Raw genomic sequence first — 20,279 nt, 5'->3', positions numbered from 1 at the left:
GCAAAGCCATGGAACGCAACCCCAGAGCCTGTGCAGGTGAGAAGGCAGGTAATCATGGACATGAGTCCCTCCCTGCTCTTCCTCCACAGTGTTAACAATGATAGCCAGTGAACTTTCCTCCCATGCAACATGCTGCTTGGGACCTCATAAATCGTGCTGCAACACTGATCTGCTTAACCAGACCCCAAAGCAACTTGCACAATAAAAGATCATAATGGCTGACACAGAGTTAACAAACTTACTTAGTCATCTGCTTGAGCTAACTAAGTATTCTTTATTTACAGCAATGTACTAATGGCCAAAGAACTACATGCCTACAATATTGTGCCTACAATTCAAATACTTACAGGTGTTGCTGAAAAACCCCCACAAATGTCCAAAATTAACATCTGTATTGAACATATTTCCATTGCACAAATATGGTTAAATAACTTCAAGCACTAAGCAGAATATGCATCCGCTTGATCTGTTATTCAGACACTATACACTTCAGTAAATACACCAAATAAAAACTACAGCAGTAAAGAAAAATTCAGAGAGAAACTCTCATAAGAAATAGTCTCAATACAACAGCAAACCAACTTTTGTCCTCTACTACCTAGTGCTTAGTGTGAATCAGTTTACAATTGTGCTTTACCAATGCAAAGGTGCTTCAAAATATGATGCTTTATAGATAAAGCAGTATCTGGGTTGGTAAATAAGTGTAGCAACAAAGTATCAGATGTCAGTATTGCTTAAAGTTTATGATTTAGCCAAGTTTCATCACCCAACTGGAAAAAAGAACAACCTAACACTTTTTAATTGAACCAAATTTAAAATGCTATGTTTAAAGTTAAGTTTGGTTTAGTTGATACAAAAAGGAACTGATCTAGCATTTTACATCTAAAGAAAAAGGCTAAAGAGAAGAAAAAAGCCACTATTCCCAGAACTACTGTGGAAAGAAAATATCCCCGAGTCTACCAATACTGTCAAAGCAGCCTTGAAAATAAGAGCTGAAAGTAGTAAAAGAGTAAAGAATAATGCTATGACATCATAGAGGAAAATCATGACCATCCCTGGTCTACCTCTCTTCTCCCTCCCCTTCCACCCCAAAACTACTAAGTGAATAGAGGAAAGACATGGAAGACTAGATTTGCCTGCATTTGTAATCACACACAATGATTAGCAGAACTTTTTTCATTAAGGGTACATTTTAATGTGCAACTTCAAAATATCAAGTTTTCTAGGCATTATAAATAGAAGTATAGCTCATAATAAAGATAAGCCATTCACAGCCTTGGGAGAGAACGGGCTGCTGAACAAAAATCAAAAAAGAGAGACACATACTTCTCCATCCTTCTCGTCTTCTGGAGTTTTGGTTAAATACAAAGATTTTAATGATAAAAATAATCCTATTGCTACTTTTTCCACTCTCCTGATACCAGATGCGCTAGCCTACTAATCTGTATGTACCCAAAAGTTAAGAGAGATGTCATTGTATATCTAAAACAAAAAAAAAATCACAAACACATTCAAAAATTCTTAGCTCCCTATCTCCCAAAACCAAAACCTCTAAGTAACAGAGAAATGGTGGAAAGTCATCGTCCCCTGCTTTTTGCTTATTCTGCTATGTATAATATTGAAAGGTCAGTTATTTTCTTTTTAATTTGCATTTGCTACATTGGTGCCTCTTCAGGGAAATTATTTTCTAAAGCCTTCCTGAACAAGCAATTTTACAAGTACTGATAATGAAGGCAACCATTTAGAATTGCAGACAGCAATCCAAGTAAAAGCTTTTCAGTTTTCCTTTCCAAAAAAAAAAAAAAAAAAAGAGGTTTTGTTTTCAAACAAAGCATAGACTCAAACTAACACTTCCATGTGCTAGTTTGCCATTTTTCCATGCCATTTTCTCCCCTTGCTAATCAAAAATCTCCCAGCCAACATGACAACCTTTTTATCTCAACTGCAAATTAATTGCTCACTTTATTTAAAAAAAAGTATGATCTGTATAAAACAGGCAAATCACCAGCCACCAGTTTGATGAGGTATTACAGCACTGCTGTTTCTGGGTTGGTCAGCCGGTAAACACTTCTGTATATTACAGATAAGCAGTACATCTAATAATTTGGATCTATTCAAGAAAAAGCTAAAAGTGAACTGTTTAATTCTTCTACTTTTAATCCAAACGCTGTAAAAAAAATGAGGGAATGATTGTAACATTATTTGCTCCAAACTCACTGAATACAAACATGAACACAGAGCTTTCTGCCACTTAACAATTGACACACCACGAGCTGCTCTGGAAGCACAAGAAAGATCCATAAAAGGTAATTTTAAGGAGTACACATCTCCATGGGATAAATACACAGAAATATTTTAAATAGTATTATAAACTCATCTTACTACCTTTTAAGATTAAGCATGAAGGACTCTGCTTCTCAGTGCAGCTTCCTATTCTGCTACTGACTGACTTTAGATTAATATCTGTGAGGTTTTGTGGGAACAGGTTTGCTAAAGTTCCAGGATATGAAGTCAGAAGAGCACTGTCTTCCAAAAAAGATCTAGCGTTGCTAGCTTGTTTGCAGCAGTGTTTTCTAACAAAGCAAAGACTCCTCATACTCTAAATAACTCCGTTCTATCGGACAGTAAGTCACTGCAATAAAGCTTGAGCAAAAATTTATTATTTCCTCTCCACTGTTGAAAAGTTGTTTAGCTTTTGAACCGAAGAGGTCTTCCTGTATCATTATCTTCAAAGTTATGTAAGAATTGCAATGACTGTATCTACCTTTGGATTATTTAACTCACAGGTTCATCTCTTTTCATCCCCCTGCCGTAAGTTGGGCTTGCACACAGATTTAAAAAAAAAAACCAAACAACTAGGCAATAGATGTTTGTGATGCTACTAGAACATTTTGGCATCTTTCAGAATTCCATACAAAAGCATCTCTGAAAACACTATTAAAGAACTGTGATCCTAATCCCCCAGTCTGACCCAACAGTGAAGATTTATGCAACTCTCCAGATCCCTATCAACAATAAAGCCTATAAGTGATCCGCTGCCACAAATACAAATACAGGATCAGAGCCCAAATGTTTTTCCATGCTCATTCCCAGATTTCTTCCAATGGTTGTATTTTAAAAGTGAACTCCACAGTTGTGATACAGTTGCCTTGCTTGTGCCTTCTATTCTTGCAGATTTAAGCAGAAGCTAGATTACTGCTTCTGCTGGTGCTTTGGAAAAAAACCACCCAGGTTCAGAAAAGCTTTCAGAAGCAAAATCACAGTAATTTCAGTAGTGTTTGGAGCCAGATTCACCAAGATAGTAAGAAGCCAGTGTCCAAAGACAGGAAATGTGTTAATGTACTCCAGTTTATCTGAACATTACCTTTCTTGGGGAATGGGAGAGAGATCAAGTCTGTTATTGGCAGGAGACATAGCTGTTTATAAGAAGCCGCTCGTTGGAAAACTTCCACAAACCGCTGCCCAAATGCTAATGATTCAAAGATGCAACTTGAACACAAACATCTGAACTCAAAGTATAGCAGAAGTACATCTTGAGGAAATGAAACTAAAATATCAGTGTACATGAAAGTGCAATCGCTTCACCAAAAAAAAAAAGTCTACAAAGGACTCAAAAGGTCCTTTATTACACAGTACTGCCACAGTGCAGGATCAGATACATGCGAGCCCTTTCTTTAACAATGTTTGTCTACCCTATTAAAATCTCCAAGACCAAATAAACAATCACTATCAGCAATCTATTGCCATTATCAACTAAAGAGCACGACACCAGCAGGTAAAGATAGTAACAGTCCTGAATATACTTCTCAGGTCTCCCTCCTAGAAGCTAGCACTACAGACATCACCTCTTGAGTAACTTTATCAGCATTCCTTAAATCAAAAGGGGCAAACAGCTAAACTCCAGTAGTTATGATATTAACATAAAACTTCAGACAAACTATTACCATCTCCTTTCAAGTCACATAGTTCAAAGGGAAGTGCAACATCCTGTCCCTGGGGAGGAACAACCCCATGCATTAGTGCATGCTGGGGCCCACTGGCTGGAAAGTAGCTTGGCAGAAAAGAACCCAGGGCTCTTGGTGGACATCAAGTTGACGACAAGCCAACGGGCCCTTGAGACAAAAAAGTTAATGGTATCCTGGGCTACATTTGGAGTGCTGCCAGCAGGTCGAGGGCTCTACTCAGCACTGGTGAGACGTGGAGTATTGTGTCCAGATCTGGGCTTCTCAGTATGAGAGAGACATGGACACACTGGAGAGAGTCCAGTGAAGGGCCACTAACATAACTGATGGGAGCACCTCTCGTATGAAGAGGAGCTGAGAGAGTCAGATCTGTTCAGCTTAGAGAAGCCTCAGGGAGATCAAATCAATGTATATAAATACCTAAAGGGAGGGTGTACAGAAGAGGGAGCCAGCCTCTTTTCAGTGGCGCCCAGTGACAGGACCAGTGGCAATGGGCACAAAAACTGAAACACAGGAGATTTCTTCTGAACATCAGGAAAACTTTTTTTACTGTGAGAGTGACCAAGCACTGGCACAGGTTGACCAGAGAGGTTGTGGAGTCTCCATCCTTGGAGATATTCAAAAGCCACCTGGATACAGTCCTAAGCAACCGGCTTTAGGTGACCCCACTTGAGCGGGGCGGGGCTGGACAAGATGACCTCCAGAGGTGCCTTCCAACCTCAACCACTCTGTGGTTTGGTGATACACATTACAGCTGTACACCAAGGAAGCCAAGGCTCCCTGAGTAAGTGTGACCTATTAAAACTGCCAGTACCAGACTTCCAACTGAAATGAATTGCAGGATAACAAAGATGAACAACAAAATGCTTGTGGTCACCACTGGAACCAGGCATTTGTTCCCTAGCTTATACCAAATACTGTCAAAGAACAACACTAAAACTCCCAGATTCACGCAGAACAAACAGATCTACTGCTGGAAATCCAGATTACTTTGCATAGAAATAAATGCTTTGGGGTGTAATTTCCATTCTATACAATTTAGCTTTTACAACACTGTTTCCTTTGAACACAACTTCATTTCACGTTCTTGTCAGTTGGTCATTTTGCCCTTAACACTACAGAGCTTGCTCCTCTTACTTACATAACCGTGCTTAAGTGCTGTGAATTGTAAGGAAAGGCAGTTACAGGAGTAAACTGTCAAGAACCTGCTGAATTCTTGACGGTCTACACCAGCTTACTTTTACTGGAAGCAGCTATTTAGTCTTCTTAAACAAGAGGTGGTTAAAAAAGAAGCGAGGAAGAGGTAATAGATGTCCTACAGAATCTCAGCAGGAATATCCACAGAAGTTTACGAACGAGCAGAAACAGGAGGCACATGGACTAGTACTAACAAGACTAGTGACTAGACAGAGCTTCTCATCCTTCTTGCAGAAGAAGTTTCTAGACAAGTTCTATAAAGTCCTCACAAAAATCTCAGACCAAACAGGCCATTGTTAATTCTCAGAAGTTTTAACAGACTATAAACACACTTGCAGGACGTTTTTACTTTTAAGAAGTCGCAAACATTACTACTCAATTTTTCTAAAGACTGGCTGCAGAGTGTTTATCACGATTCTACACACTACCAGGTGAAACAGATCAATTTGGAAACGATTACTGCAGAGCAATGTTTCTCAAAATTTTCAAAAAACGCAACCATCATCTGCCTCATTCCTTTCCATGACATCCTTTAGGTCTAATACCCCAGAGCACTGGAGTGAGAACCCATTGAAATTACAGAATGCAAGTGTTTACGCTCTCTACCTTGAAGGAAGTGAGTCGATACCAACGATTAAAGTTAGTTAGCAGCTCTGGGAGTAAACATTTGCACCTAGTAATTGCAGCGTGTTATCACTCCCCCATTTCCTATCCCTCAGCAGACAAAATGAGCAGGGGCTGACTGCTGCCATCTAAAACTGCCACCACAAGGGTCCTGACTCGCAGTGCAAGAGACAAGGGGGGCTGTCAAAACTAACAGTCTTCACTCCCATTTCAAGACAGGGCATTCATCAAGATAGTATTAAATAGTCTGTTACACGATAACTCAGCATCCTTAGCCTGGATCCTTCATTCTGGATGAAGCTTGGCTGAGGTTATCCAGAAAAGGGCAAGAGCAGAACACTTTCTCCCTCAGAACCTGATCACTACTTGAATTTTTATGAACTCTTCCAATATTGTTAATTTAAAAGACAAGAACTTACATGACAGAGATATATTGTCTAGTGTTTGCTCCAAGAATATCTCTGAAAAATGGTATATTAAGATATGGAACTACATATTCTTCAACTACAGAGCAGATAAAATGCACTCCTATTAATAACAAATGGAGAGCTCAATATTCACACTTCTCTCAATTCTGAAGTTTTCATCACTGTGTAGCAAAGAGCATATCTGGAAGAGGATACATTGGCTACACCTCATTGCCTAAGAAACACCAGTATGTCAAGAAGCGAACAACTCCATAAGACACACAAATAAAAACAACTAATCTCTGAACAACCAAAAACACCAGGCACAAAATTCCTCAATAGTGTTATCTGCATAGGTTGACTGTTACACACCAGAAAACATGAATGGAAGCTAAGAGAAGGAGCATGAAGAAAGTGAGGGGCACCCTGACCTACTGCTGTTTTCCTGCATCGGGGCTGCTACTCCACTTTGGCCATCTGCTGAAAGAGTAATGGAGAAGTCATGGCAAAGTGCTACAAAAACTGGTCCTAATAACTAGGCTTTTGCTCCTATGTTGACCTATAACAACAACTGTAACAACAACTGGAGATGACGATCCAGTATAATCCACATCTCCTAGGAGTGTCAGGAAATGCCTACTACACTATTAAACTCCCTCGGAGGGTGTGTGTGGTGGGGGTGAATCTATGCCTATAGTTTGCTTATGGCATCTGCCAGTTATCATTTACAACATTAAATACTGACACCATTTTTAATATCTGTGTTTTGTTCTTCACTCATCCGTTGATATTCAAGCCTTTCCCTTGTTTGGGTGTGAAATCTCTACACTAAACTTCTCCAGATTCCTCCTGCAAGGAATATTCATGGCCTGCACCATGCTCCATTCCAGGTGCAGAAGATGAGCTGAGTGACCAGTGCTGAGAGTAATCCCATAAAGGCCAAGAGAAAAATCAACTCTACTCTGACCCCAAAAAAGGCTCAAGCCTCTGTAGAATAGGCAGGGCTCCATGACAATACTCAGTCAGTAGCAGAAATGCAGGAATTGCAATTTCCAGCTCTGTCAGGCTTTACCCAGCAGATGCAAGCAGAAGACGTAATTTAAGTCAAAAAAGGGAATCCTCTTTGTCAACTGAAACACCCAAGAGCTGCAGGATTTTAGGCAAAACCCATTCCTTGTCCACTTTGCTTAAATGGGTTCTGCAGCAATGAAAAGCTATTCTGCCAGCAGGGAGCAGAAGAGGTAAGTAGATTAAAAATTGATTGTTCCATAGAAGATGGAGTCATACCTCCTGCATAGTGATTGACAGATTTGGTCTACCTCCAAGGCATTGTCTCAGAGCACTGCTGGTCTCAACACAAAATAAGTGCTGCTGTGGGGTGGGGGCTTGAAGAGGAAGGGTTTTGGTTGGTTGGTTTTGGTAAGCTTTACAGCAAACTGTAATATCCTCCAAGAACTTCCTTTTCTAGTAAACCTAAAGCCCAGGAAAAAAGACTTGCTCCTCCTCTCAAACGGTAACATTTGTCTGCGATACAGGGAGACCTGACAGGAGCTTCACCACACAATAGCAATTTAACACTCTATATGAAAAGTTTAAAACAAGTCTTTAACAGAAAATGTCATACTGCAGCAACAGTTTTGACATGTTTAGGAGACTGAACAAATTTAAAGAAAGATCAGAGATTCGTTTCTCTTTCATATTTTAGGAACCAATTCAGAAGAATGAGACTAATCCTCAACTCCCAACATATCTCAGTTATTCTAGATTTCAAATTTTATTGAATATAATTTCTTCATTTTTCCCAAATGCCTTTCCTCAACTTCAGTCTTGCAAATCTGTGGAACATAATATCCTGGAGGAAAGGGCAAAAAAATGAGAAAAACAACTCCTCCCAAACACAGAGTTCATCTGAACTGTGACTATGAACTATGTAAATTTGAGCAGCCACCAGTTACTGAATAAACACAAGGCAAAAGATAATCTGAAACTTTTTGTTTCATTTTTTTAAAAAATGCAAAAACAATGGAGACAATCTAGAGAGACAGGCAACTAAATATAAACTGAAACACAAAATTACGCAGTGCTGATTCTGTGAGCATAGACATCTCTCCATTTACAGACCTTCGCACACTTTCCCAACACTAACTAGTACTGTTTGTAACTACTAATGAGCAACTATAAGAATGCATCATATGCACAAAGACTAAGGTCAACAGTCTTTCATAAAACAGTTTCACAGCATATCCCAACTGTAAAAGACAACATATTTAGTCAGCAGTAAAGAGCAGAAACATAGTATGTAACAGCACCTATTTCATTCAAAACAAGGTCCATGTGTATTCACTACTCTCTAATACCATTGAGACTTCCTGATTTGCCAATTCTTTCAACTTTTCTATTAGAGATGCAGACTCTTGCATGACAAGTTTAAGTTTGTGGACAAGACTTGCCTATCTTTTTCCTCTCCTGCAGGTCCATTAAGGGTAGTCCACAAACCGTGTTACACTACCTAAAAATCAACTTATGGGTTCAATTTGGAATTCATGATGCTCAACTTACAAAATGCACCTTCAAACAGTCACTCTCATTTATACAGATAAAAACAGAGCTCTCATTAATACAGATAAAAGCAGAATATTACAAGTCTGAGTGGGGCAATGAAAAATGAATGATAGCTCACCAGCCTCATTTCTCATTGACTTCTTAGTATCTATGGATTCACATAGACCAGTCTTTAAGGTTCTGTATAAAAACTACATCAGTAAGTTAAATAACAACACAGGATAATCAAAGTCAGTAAATACTGTATCTAAGATCATTTATACAAAGCTTAACTGTGCCTCTCATACACTCATATGTCTTACTATTTATTTTCCACAAGACCCAAACCCCTTGAAATACATATGTTTTAGTCAGCAAGGACTGAAGGCTGTTGTCCTCCAGCAGGGCTGGATACTGTGGAAAAACAAAGGAAGGAGACCAAAATTAACTTCTTTTCAACATAGCTTTCAAAGATGCTACTAATTACACTAGGGACTTTATCCTAGAATTACATGCTTTGCCCAAAGAGGACAGCAGAACAGTATTTAATTAAAAATACAGAAACTCAAGTTTTTAAGTTACCCTTCCTCTCCCCCCCCCCAGCATCTGCAGACAAATATAAATGCCTTTTCAAATACCGAAAGGCATTATCTGTAAATGAGTAAATCTCCCCCTGCCACAGTGCAAGCTTCTGCCCACCACCCATCAGGTTATGAAACATGTTTTTAAAAAAGTTGTATTTAAAAGATAACAATTAACTGATTTTGTTCAAGCTTCTAGAAGAACTGAATTGGTATTAGGCTAAATATAGGAAGTTCTAGTTCAAAAGATAGTTGTCACTGCTATAGAATGGAAGCGCTTCTACAGCCAAAATAGCGACATTGCCTGTATTATTAACTAAGGTTCTTTTAAAAACATTCAATGACATTTCTACAGCACTCATTACTATAGTGCCTGAAAATGGAGGAGGATTATAAAACACCTTTAATGAAACCACTTATTTCCTAAGAACACTTCAACCTAACAACAGTAAGGAAGAGCTGTCTATACTTCTGAAACTTCTCTTACTAATTTGGAAACTGTTAGAGCTGAAGCCTAGATCTAAGTTTACACTTCAAAAAGTCTGATCTTTCCTGTTTAACTTTGCAAGGTAACAGAAGCGTTTTCAGACATGAAATAAATTTTTGGCTTATTTCAGTAGTTGTATTGATTACTTAAGGTGCAAAAAACACCGATGGAAAAAAAACGAGAGTATATTGGGTCAGGATTGCTTAACTCAAAAAAAAAAAAAAAAAATCCGTTCTGAATGAAACAGAGGAATAAATACAAGCTTTGACACCAAAAATCTGCCTACTTCCTCTCTCCTGCCCAAAAGAATAAAAATGAATATCAATATTTTGAAGACTAATGAGAAGTTCAGAGTCCTCTTGACTCACTTCAAAAGTAGCAATCCTAAGACAAGTTTCCTCAAATTAAAGTTATGGAAAAAAAATTCTGAGAGGCTTGTGTAACAGCAGGAAATATGTTCCTGAAGGAAATACAATAGCTTTAAGGTTTCTATCCTAAACAAACCTGGTGTTAAAAGAAAATATTTGAAACTAATTGGAACAGCAGAAATGGAATGAAGAAGAGCTGAATTTCTGGGAGTGAATCATCCCTCTCATCTGTCAGCAGGATCCTGGAGGTCCAGAAGGCATGGGGAGAGACAGGTAGTTCTGAACTTCAGGAGCTCAGCTGTGTATCCTTAGCTGTCAAACAGGCTCTTGTCAAAGGTGAAATGACAGACAGTGGAAACAGTGGCACAAAATTTTATAAACTACTGGGCATGCCTTTCCCCATTTACAAACAAGGGCCAGATCCTAAAAAAACTCATTCAAGTCATTTAGCATTCCACCGCAATAAAATCTTAGAACAGCCAAGGACATGCTTTTCAAAATCGGAGGACTATGTGACTATGAACAAACTACCACAAAGTAAGTTTGACTGAAATTTCCTGAAAGCAGCTTAGGTGGGATATGTGCAGGCAGTACGCTGCAGTAGAAGGAAGGTGGCTTTTCCACTGTAATTACTTCCAATTTACTAAAGACGTAAGAGCAGAAAGGAAAGTTGTTTGTTTACCTATAACCTAACAAGATTTACTAGCAAAGATTAAAAGTTGCTGGAACTCTCAATTTTCAATGGGATTTAGGTCCCTGACTCTCTTCGTCTCCTTTTAAAACCCAGGTGTGGGACTGCAACATTCCAGGTAATGTGCAGTAGGTTGTCTTGAAACTGCCATAACGAACAACAGGTCACTGTCCGCAGAAGCAGCACTATTACACCCCAGCCTGCTACTCATATCACTCCTAACTCTAAACCAACAGAAATATTTCTTTTTTTTTTTTTTTAACCTAAGTCAAAATGGTTTAAAACTTTAATTCAGTATGTGATTGTACTTCTATTCGTTTTAAGATCACCATTGCAACACTACAAAGTAGAAATAAATAGCATCCATTTAATAAGAGGCAAGTTCATGGGGTTTTTTGGCAAATCTTTTATATTGATGACTTGTATAATATTAACATTATAATGACTTTAAAGCATAACCGAGACGCTGTGTGCTTCAATCCCAGTTAAGAACTGCCAGAGGAAAGAACAATGCTGTTCTGCACATCTGTACTTTCTGTGGAAGGCACTGAGTCTCCTCAGGGGTATCATCTCTCCAACTGAAAAAATCCATTATTTCATTAACGTCCCAGCCTCGATGACCTGGATTCAGAAAGCTTCCCTGAACCACAAATGGCCCATTCCTTGCCCACTCAACTTCAATGCAAATCCCACAAGTATTATTTCTGGGTTTTTTTTCAATTAACCTGCAAGTTGTTCAATATTCTACAATTGTTCAAAAATCAACACTATTTAAAGAGGAAATCTGTGAAATACACACCAATTTCTACAGATTGGAGACACACTTTCTGAAACCATTTCAAAACAAGGAACACAATGAACGACAATCTGAGGATGATGAAGGAAGAAGGGGGTTGGGGGGCAGAAGGGCCTTTAGAGGCTTTTAGGGCTTGATGACAACTCCTCCTCCATAATGACAACAGCATAACAATTTGAGAACTTTTATAGTAAATAAAAGATAAAATTTTATGGTAGACAGAGGCCAACAGAGGATATTTTTTTTTCTCAGCTTACTTCGGGGAGGGGAAGGAAGATACACTTAATAAATCACTTACACATTTACAGATAATCAATACCGCTGCATGCTGACAATAACCCTTCTCTGGGGGATTTTTGCACCATATAATGCATACACCATGATCGGATGCACAAATCAGCAGTGCCTGGAAAAGCAAGACTAACACTGAAACGAGTGCAACAGAAAAACAAATCCAGAGCTACACATGGAAATGATATCCACGTACATCAAAATATCAAAAAATAGGTCCACTCAGATGGTACCAACATTTTAAAAACAAAAGTACCGTGAAAGTAAAAAGAAAGTATTTATTTCAATGAAGATTCCTCACATACAATATGTAAGAAACAGACACGCACAGCCTGTACTCAGACTACATGTACAAGAAATGAATGTTATCTGCGTACATTTTGCATACTTTTATACCTTATTTAAACTACAAGCAAGACAGTTCCGGCCCTCAAACGCTAATTTTATGCACAACTAATTAAAGAAACTAGGCAACTCCACAGCAAGCACCATCCAAATGTAAATGTTTATTACAGTTTTGTCCTCCTTGCTGCAGTTGGGTATTAAATGCACTTTTTTCCTTCCCTAAAATGCATATGTTAAAAATGTTGATATGGAAGTTCTTTTGTTAAGTCATCTAACAGTACTTAATTCTGCTGATATACCAGTACTTGCACCTTCACAAAAGAACAATTTGTGATTTAAAAATTCTGCTGGCTTTAACCGAACTTCAGAAAAATAACAATCATATGATAACAAGTATGCTGAGCCATGCTATAGTTTTCTACTACAGTATTTCCTACTCCTTGTTTCCACAAAAACTGGCTCAGAATGAGAAATACAAGCTCGCTTCTTCTCAAGAGTTGTTTTTCCACATGTATAGCTACTAGAAACCAAAGATAACATCCAGCGATCATACGCACAAGGTCAAGAACCTATTTTGGACCGTAACAGAATCACTGTGCATTTTATGAATAGACTCAATTGAACTATCTTAAGAAAATCTGTCCGTCTATTACAAAATGTTTTCACCACATACAGAGAGATTATCGGACACTGAGGATCTGTTGTGGTGATGAAAATTTAGAAGCACTTGCACTAAGACTACCTCTACTACAGATCAAAGCCAAAGACTTCAGAATATATGTTTGAAATTCTGAGAAATGTTGCCACTTATGCTGTGTACACCTGCCCAGAAGAGATTAAAAAAGAAACATTTTGAAAAATTGTAACTATCTTTCCTAGAAAAAAACTTCTATTTTTATGTCACTTACTATTATTATAACTCTTCACATAGAACACCAAAACCTCTTGATCAGTTTTATAGCAACTCTCATAAAGTTATTTTACCTACCACTACCAGAGAAAAATAGTGAATTCCTGTTTAATAACACGCTACTATACAACACAAGAATGAGGGGGTGGAGAAACCCACCAAGCCACTTGAAAAAACTGACATTGAATTAGCCAGTATAAAAATCTTAACAAAATGCTAGTGGTGTCACTTTATACTCTTGCATGAAAATCAAGCAAATTTCAAATACAGGCAAGATCCATGAACAGCAGTACTCTTTCCAATGCCATGCAGAGGCACTTACTCAAAACTCAGACCAACTGGAATGATCATTGCTCAGAACCTAAGATCCAACTAACAAGGGAAAACAAGAAAATTTGCAAGTGAACCCCAAACATCTACAGAACTCAGGAATTCTAATGAGATTAGGTTAGACCACAACTAAAAGATAATATGTACAGTATGTTAAAAAGAAACAAACAAAAATCCACCTACAACTACTCAAAGTTTACCCTGGAATTAGCATTATCATATCTTAAAAATGCTAAATGTCATATTAGGGCATTCAGTCTGCTCACAGCATTTCATTAAAAAAAAAAAAAAAAATCTGTGAAAAACTGGAAGGCCTTCATAAGATTAACTGTCCAGTAAACGGCAAGTATTTCTGTGTTTTCCTGTAATTTACACCAAAACAACACCTTTTTCCTTTGAATAAGATAAACAATGTTTCAGTTTTTTGGTCTGTTTTATTTCTAGGTTTTAAACCTACTAAAATTTTAGTTGTGAACATTAATTAATTAGTACTGTATACACTATATGGGTTAATAGCTAACATGCTCTTATATTTGAGAATATAAGGCAATCAAGATTCACAAAGCCAACCATGTAAAACATTAAGTTAACTAGGTGGCCTTGCAGCACTCAGTGGGTTTACATTATTTTAATCACAACTGAAAAAGCCTGCAGTAAACCATCCTCCAATTCCATCCTCATCCCGTCCTCCATCCTCCATGCCTCTCCATTCACTCACCGATACAGCACGCATGCTCTAAGGGTTATAAACCAAAGCAGAAATACACGTATTGCTTACATAATCTGAACACTCAAAAATTTAAGCGGAGTTCAGCGTGTTTTCTATGGTCTATCTGCTGTAAGATGCTCAAGTAAGACAAAATTTACAGGACAGCTCTACACTTTATAGGTTGAAGCATAAATTTAGCAAACGCCACCTCAACTTGCATCATCAATTCCCCAAGATTCAAAACAAACCACCAAAATAGTCAGCATTCCCTGAGAAAGAAAGAAAGAAAGGAAATAAAAGCCTTCTGCCTACACAAACGCTAAAAAGAAGTGGCTGTTAGATGTGAGGAGAAAGGAGCAGTGGCAATGAAAATATGAGCCTTAACACTTTCTCATGGAAGAGTTGAAGCCATTTACTTCTGAATTTACAGAACTTTCTTTGAGGAAGAAGTAACATCAATTGATAAACGGGGTTGAAAGAAACAAAAGGCTGTCTGCCTTTTTGCACAAGACCAGACAAAATGAGAATTTTCTTGGGCAGAAATATTTCAAATAAAACGAATGAGTGAAGCTTATAGATAGATAGATATACACACGCACTTGAAAGACTCATTCTATCGCCAAGTGCATGTGTAGGATCTCTCTAAATGCTTTCGAGAATTCATAATGTAACCTTATAATACTGATCCATCGGAATAGTTCTGAGAACTGGCAAAACACTGTTTTGTAGCCTTGCTCTAGAAAGGAAAGATAGCTCTGCAGGAAATGAAAATGATTAAAAGCACTCAAAAAAAACCCCCCAACTGTAAAGATGAAACCCAATAACCTACATCGAGTCATGCTGGTTTTCAGAAAGATCTGTCCAACCAATTTTATGGTGACAACTGACATACTGCATTGAGAGAAGGATGAATTCTTGCAAAAAAGTTCACTCAACACAGCTTAACGTTACTTGTAAAAATTTTGAAAATGAATTCCCCAAATGCTTTCGGAATTCTCACATACTGTTTTTTTCTGTAAGAAATGTGCATTTTTTTTTTTACTTTGTACAACTTTTCCATCAAAACACATTTAAGGCTGCTATTTTCCACTAGCTAAACAGTCACAGCAAAACAGCTCAAATACACTTGCAGGAAACATAATTTATACATGCTAGATCTCCATTATAGACATCACATATCTCCAAAAGTTTTAAGTGCAAATCTAGCATTCTTTGGCGCCACTTTTCACAGATCAACTAAATCATCTTAAAATTAGATCTGCTGCAAGCTTGTTTGAGAGCTTTTAAAGTATTGCTTTAGCCAGCAGTAACGGGCTCACTGTGAGTTAAGCAACAAGAGCCAATTTGAGACCCTCAGAGTACTTTAAAGCAGGGAAGGGAAGAAAACAACCACCAACACTTCTCCAAAACAGGTGCAATTAATTCATGTTTTGTAGGAGTATCAAACTTGCATTTTTGCACAATGCACATACTGTGTATTCAGCAAAAATACCACTGCACTCCTCCAAGTAATTAAAAAAAATACTTGCAAACTATACCAAACTTACATCACTGACAATTACTTGACATTTCAGAAATTATTTTGTTATTTTTAGTGTCCAACCACAACATATTCCTATTTGTTGCAGTGTGTATGAATTTGAAACAAGAAAGTTTAAAGACTGCTTAAGAAAAAAGAACCTACGCTCACTCAAAAGCCCTCTTACACTATTCCATTTTGTGCTTTAACTGTAATGCTACTCTGAAAGCCATCTGGATAGACCTTATACAAATATAGAAGAGCTATATATTATGAAGGTGTTAAAAGTGCCATAAGCGGTTATTGAAAGTAGCACAATGGAAGTCCTCTACGGTGGTACATAAGGTTATTTAACTGCACAAACTTAACCTCATCAGTTTGCTCTACTGAATATACAGTAAACTTTCATAAAAAAATTTTCTATTATTCTTTCCAGATTTAAAAAAAATGCCCAAGACTGAAGTCTCAAAAAGAATGCATCCTCATCTGGACTACTTCTGATGCAAAGATTATCACTGTGTTTAAGTCAAGCCCAACAAGAGAACACAAGAAACTTCTTGCTAATAAGTCAGTTTTTAAATAAGGAAAAGAAATGCATTTTTTTCTGTTGTGAACAGAAAAATTGATGAAATGTACAGAAAACTGTTTTCCTCAACTACTTTTGATTACTCTACAACCCACTTCAGCAACAGTACGCCCCGTACTCACAGTCATTGCCCTTGAGGTAAGAAAAAGCACATCAGATCACATACCAGGAGCTAGCAAATATTAATAGACTCTTGGGATGACAGATAATCTGCCACAAAGTGCAAGAAATAATAAAGAAGGAATCTAGAATAAAACTAATTCCAAAACATTAAGATCTCTAGGTACAACATTGGTGGTTTTCAAATGTTTTGGTCACTTTCTACTTGATTTCTAATAAGGTAGAAAAAGAAAACTTTGGAGTAGTAATATTTTGCAAATTACTATTTCTCCTTTCCTTTAGCTACTGTAAAATATAACAATAACAGAAATATAAAAAATATTATAAAAAATAGAAAATATTAAAGAGACAGAACCTACATGGAGGGAGTTACCATAACACTGCTATGTTCCAGGAACCTTACCTCTCCAACTTGGCTACTTCTAGTTTAATATAATAGTTATTATAGCTACCTAAATAGCTACCTCCATGCAAGAAGCAAACTAATCTAAAAGAGGTAGACCGGCTGAGGAAAGATGATCAATAAGAAGACAAATCGAAGCAGCCTACAAAGTCACCTCTGGAAGCACTCCTTAATTCAGAATTGAAGAGCAGAACCACCAAATTTGAGATAAAAGAGTGAAGATCAGTAGCTGAAGTACGCATAGTACGCTTTCTAAACATAGACTCTATCCCACACACAAATGCAACCTCATTGACATGAATAATCCTGCTGCAGTCACTGGCACTATTCGCAGGACCAAAGCTATACAAGCACTTAGGCCTCCACAAAATTCACATTAAGATTTTTACATGAACTATGGCTATTGCCTTCTGCAATTCTGAAAGAGAAACCGCTCCAAATCTCTCAACTGAGTACGCGCTTCTTTTCTATAAATGCTTTATCAACAGGATTGTCAACAAAATGTCTTAGAAAAGAAAGTCTATGGAAAGGAACACCTGAAAAATTACAGTCAACAGATGTAACCAAACATTCAAGATGTGTAGGCCTTGATACCTATTTACTTATTGAATTATTTTAGGGATAAGATAATTTTTTTTTTAAACTTTTAACCTAGACATTCTCTAAGCAACTGAAAGGAAAGACAATGCTAGCAAAAACAGTTTCAGAAGAAAAAAAACTGATGACAATGTTTAACTCTATGTAAGAACAGGGCTCTGTACGAGCATTCTTCACCCCCCAAACTAATTTCATATGCTTATTTACAAAAGTGCTGAAAAAAGTAAAACACAAACTAAAGTTTATCCCATTGTTAAGTCTGCCTTTGTTGGCTGACCCATATCTACATATTCATGGTTGCAGTACATAAATCTGTTTATCAAATTAAAAGACTGCTATATTTTTGGTGTAGTTTGTTATAAAACATACATATTGGTTTTGTCATGGTTTATTTTTGTACAGGTTTTCCTACTACTTGTTAGTAAAGCCCTGGCCACGCTGCAGTAAGTCGCCTTCTTTATTCTTATAATCCAACACATCCTAACAAAATTGACATTCTTAAAAAAGGCTGTTTAAAGAAATAAATGCAATTTGGAGATCAAAAAACTTTCATCAGCTAAAAATCATAATTTCATAGCCCATTTTTTTCTTTTGACTTTTACCACTAAATGCAACTGTCAATGATTAAAAGTAGAGGAAAGTAAGAGGAAAACAGTATAAATCAGATTGCCATGATTAAGCCAGCTGCTGAGAATATAAAGAATTCTCTAATTTCACCAGCAAGAGTTCTGATGAAGAAAATGTATTGATATATTCCTTGCCAGTGAAATAAGATAAACAGGTATGTCCAGTTTCTCTATAAAGGCAAGGCACATTAGTTCCACACTACTGCCTACTGGGATCAGACGTAGCATCAAAAAGTTAACGCTAAACCTTAAAAGCCAGTGACTCAACTAAGTATCTTCTTTTTAACGTATACACCGATGAACACATACACACTTCCTGGCAATTCTCCGGCAACTGAAGCTTTTCTATTTCTCTCGTTCCTCAACGCCATTAATAGTACTGTAGTTGTTATTCTGTTGTAAGCTTTAATTGAACCAACTGTCAAAACACAGCAAGCTTCATGGCAGTATAAATTAATAATCTGGCTCATTCCCCTCTGTAACTCAAAGGGATGGCATGCTCATGGCTCTACCGAACATGCATGAAAGTTACCTACGCCTAGATGTTTATAGTAACATCTTCTGAACAGCTGGCATTATGCCACCTAAATCTTATAATCATACGACTTATAGCCTCTTTCACAGAGCAGAGAGCGAAATAAATTCACCAAGAGGAAACTCTCCAGAAGACATAAATAAATACCCCCCCCTTCCGGGGTTAACTCATTTTGTTGATGTAGGCGTACAACCTCGACTCCTGCTTTGAGCCCTTTTCCTTGAAAACAAAGAAACCAGCCCCCCCGCCCCCCAATGCCGTACGTAGGTTTTCATAACTGATGTGCTTCACTGATGAGGGAGACGATAATCGCGGGGACCAGTTCCTCCGCCTCCCACTCGCCGTGCGGCAGGTAGCACTGCTCCCCCGAGATGCAGCTCCCGCCCGTCCCGGTCCCCCTCCCCGTAACTCGGACGGGGGATGCCCGAGGCCGCCGGCCGGCTGACAGCTCACCCCGCACCGCTCGCACCCGCCGCCCCCTCCCAGGCCGCCTCTGCCCGGGGCCGGCCCGGCTCGCCGCCCCGCGGCCCCGGGCACACGGCGCGGCTGACAAGGCGGCGAGGCCGCGGGGCCTGCGGGCAGGCGGAGGCCGGGGCCTGGCGCGGCCGCTCAGCCCGGCCTAGGCCCGGTACTCACAGGGAAGGCTCGGATCCGCATCTTGGTGTCCTTCCGGCTGCCCGTCCCCTTGCTCAGGTTCGACATCTTCGGGCCCGGCGGCGGCGGCGCCTCCCGTCCGGAGGGGCGCCGGGGGACGCGCGGCGGGGCGGCAGACCCCGGGAGCGGGGCCGGGGGCCGGGCGGGGGGAGGCCGCTGGCGACCTTCACTCCGGGCTGCGGCCCCCGGGGCTGCGCGGAGGGCGGGAAGGCCGGGCCGAGCCGGGCCGGGGGGGGGGGGGGGGGGGGGAGCGGCGGGGGAGGCGGCGGCGAGGGGCGAGGCGGCGGCGCAGGCCCCTCGCTCCGGCGGCGGCGCTTCCTTCACCCTCCTCCTCCGCCGCGATGGCGGACAAACATCGCTCAGTGCGCAGGGCCGGGCGCCCCCCCTCTTCCTCTCCCTTCCTCTCCCTTCCCACCGCCCAGCCAGCAGCCAGCGAGAGACGGATCCGGCCGCGGCGGCGGGCGGGGGCGGCGGCGGCGGGAGGGCCGCGGGGCGGAGCGCCGCCTGCGGGGGGTGAGGCGGGGGGGGGGGGGGGGGTGCCTCGCCGCTCTCGCGAGGCTTCCGCCGCTCTCGCGAGACGGCCGGTCGGCCCCTCTCCGGCGGCTGGCTCCGTCGCGCGGGCGGAGAGGGGAGGGCGGGGAAGGCGCGCGGGAGGAGAGGGCGCCGCTGATTGGCGGAGAGCGCCGCGCGGGGAGGCGGGGCCGGGCGGAGGCGGGCGGGCGGCAGGGCCGGGCGGGGGCGGCCCGCGCGGCGCCGTGCAGGGCCGCCGCGGCGGCGGTGCTTTGCGGCGGTTTCCCGCCCCAGCGGTGCCCCGCGTCCTGGGCTTGCGGCAGATGCTTCACTGGGGCTGAAGTGCGGGTTCTGGCACCCGCCCAGGGAAGCGTGAGCGGGCCTCGCAGCATCAAGCGTGGCTTGAGCGCTGCTGCAGCCCCGCCGGCCTGTGGAAAACGGGGCATCGCCGTAGCCCTGTCCCTAGGCGGAAAACACCTGCCCCGTGTTT

At 40.4% G+C, this 20,279-nt stretch overlaps 1 protein-coding gene across 1 annotated transcript in view; it reads right to left on the bottom strand.

Moving 5' to 3' along the window:
* The window catches only part of CUL3 (cullin 3), a 59,719-nt gene extending 39,963 nt beyond the window's left edge, over nucleotides 1-19,756 (bottom strand). The window contains exon 1 of the mRNA XM_082320243.1: nucleotides 19,262-19,756. Coding sequence (XP_082176369.1) covers nucleotides 19,262-19,327 — 66 coding nt within the window. The 5' untranslated portion in view covers nucleotides 19,328-19,756. The remainder of the gene's footprint in view (nucleotides 1-19,261) is intronic.
* Between the last annotated feature and the right edge of the window lie 523 nt (nucleotides 19,757-20,279).

Source organism: Platalea leucorodia, assembly GCF_965183815.1.
Source record: "Platalea leucorodia genome assembly, chromosome: 8".
Classification (NCBI taxonomy): domain Eukaryota; kingdom Metazoa; phylum Chordata; class Aves; order Pelecaniformes; family Threskiornithidae; genus Platalea; species Platalea leucorodia.
The sequence above is the reverse complement of the archived record's forward strand: the minus strand, read 5'-3'. Positions and strand labels throughout refer to the sequence as shown.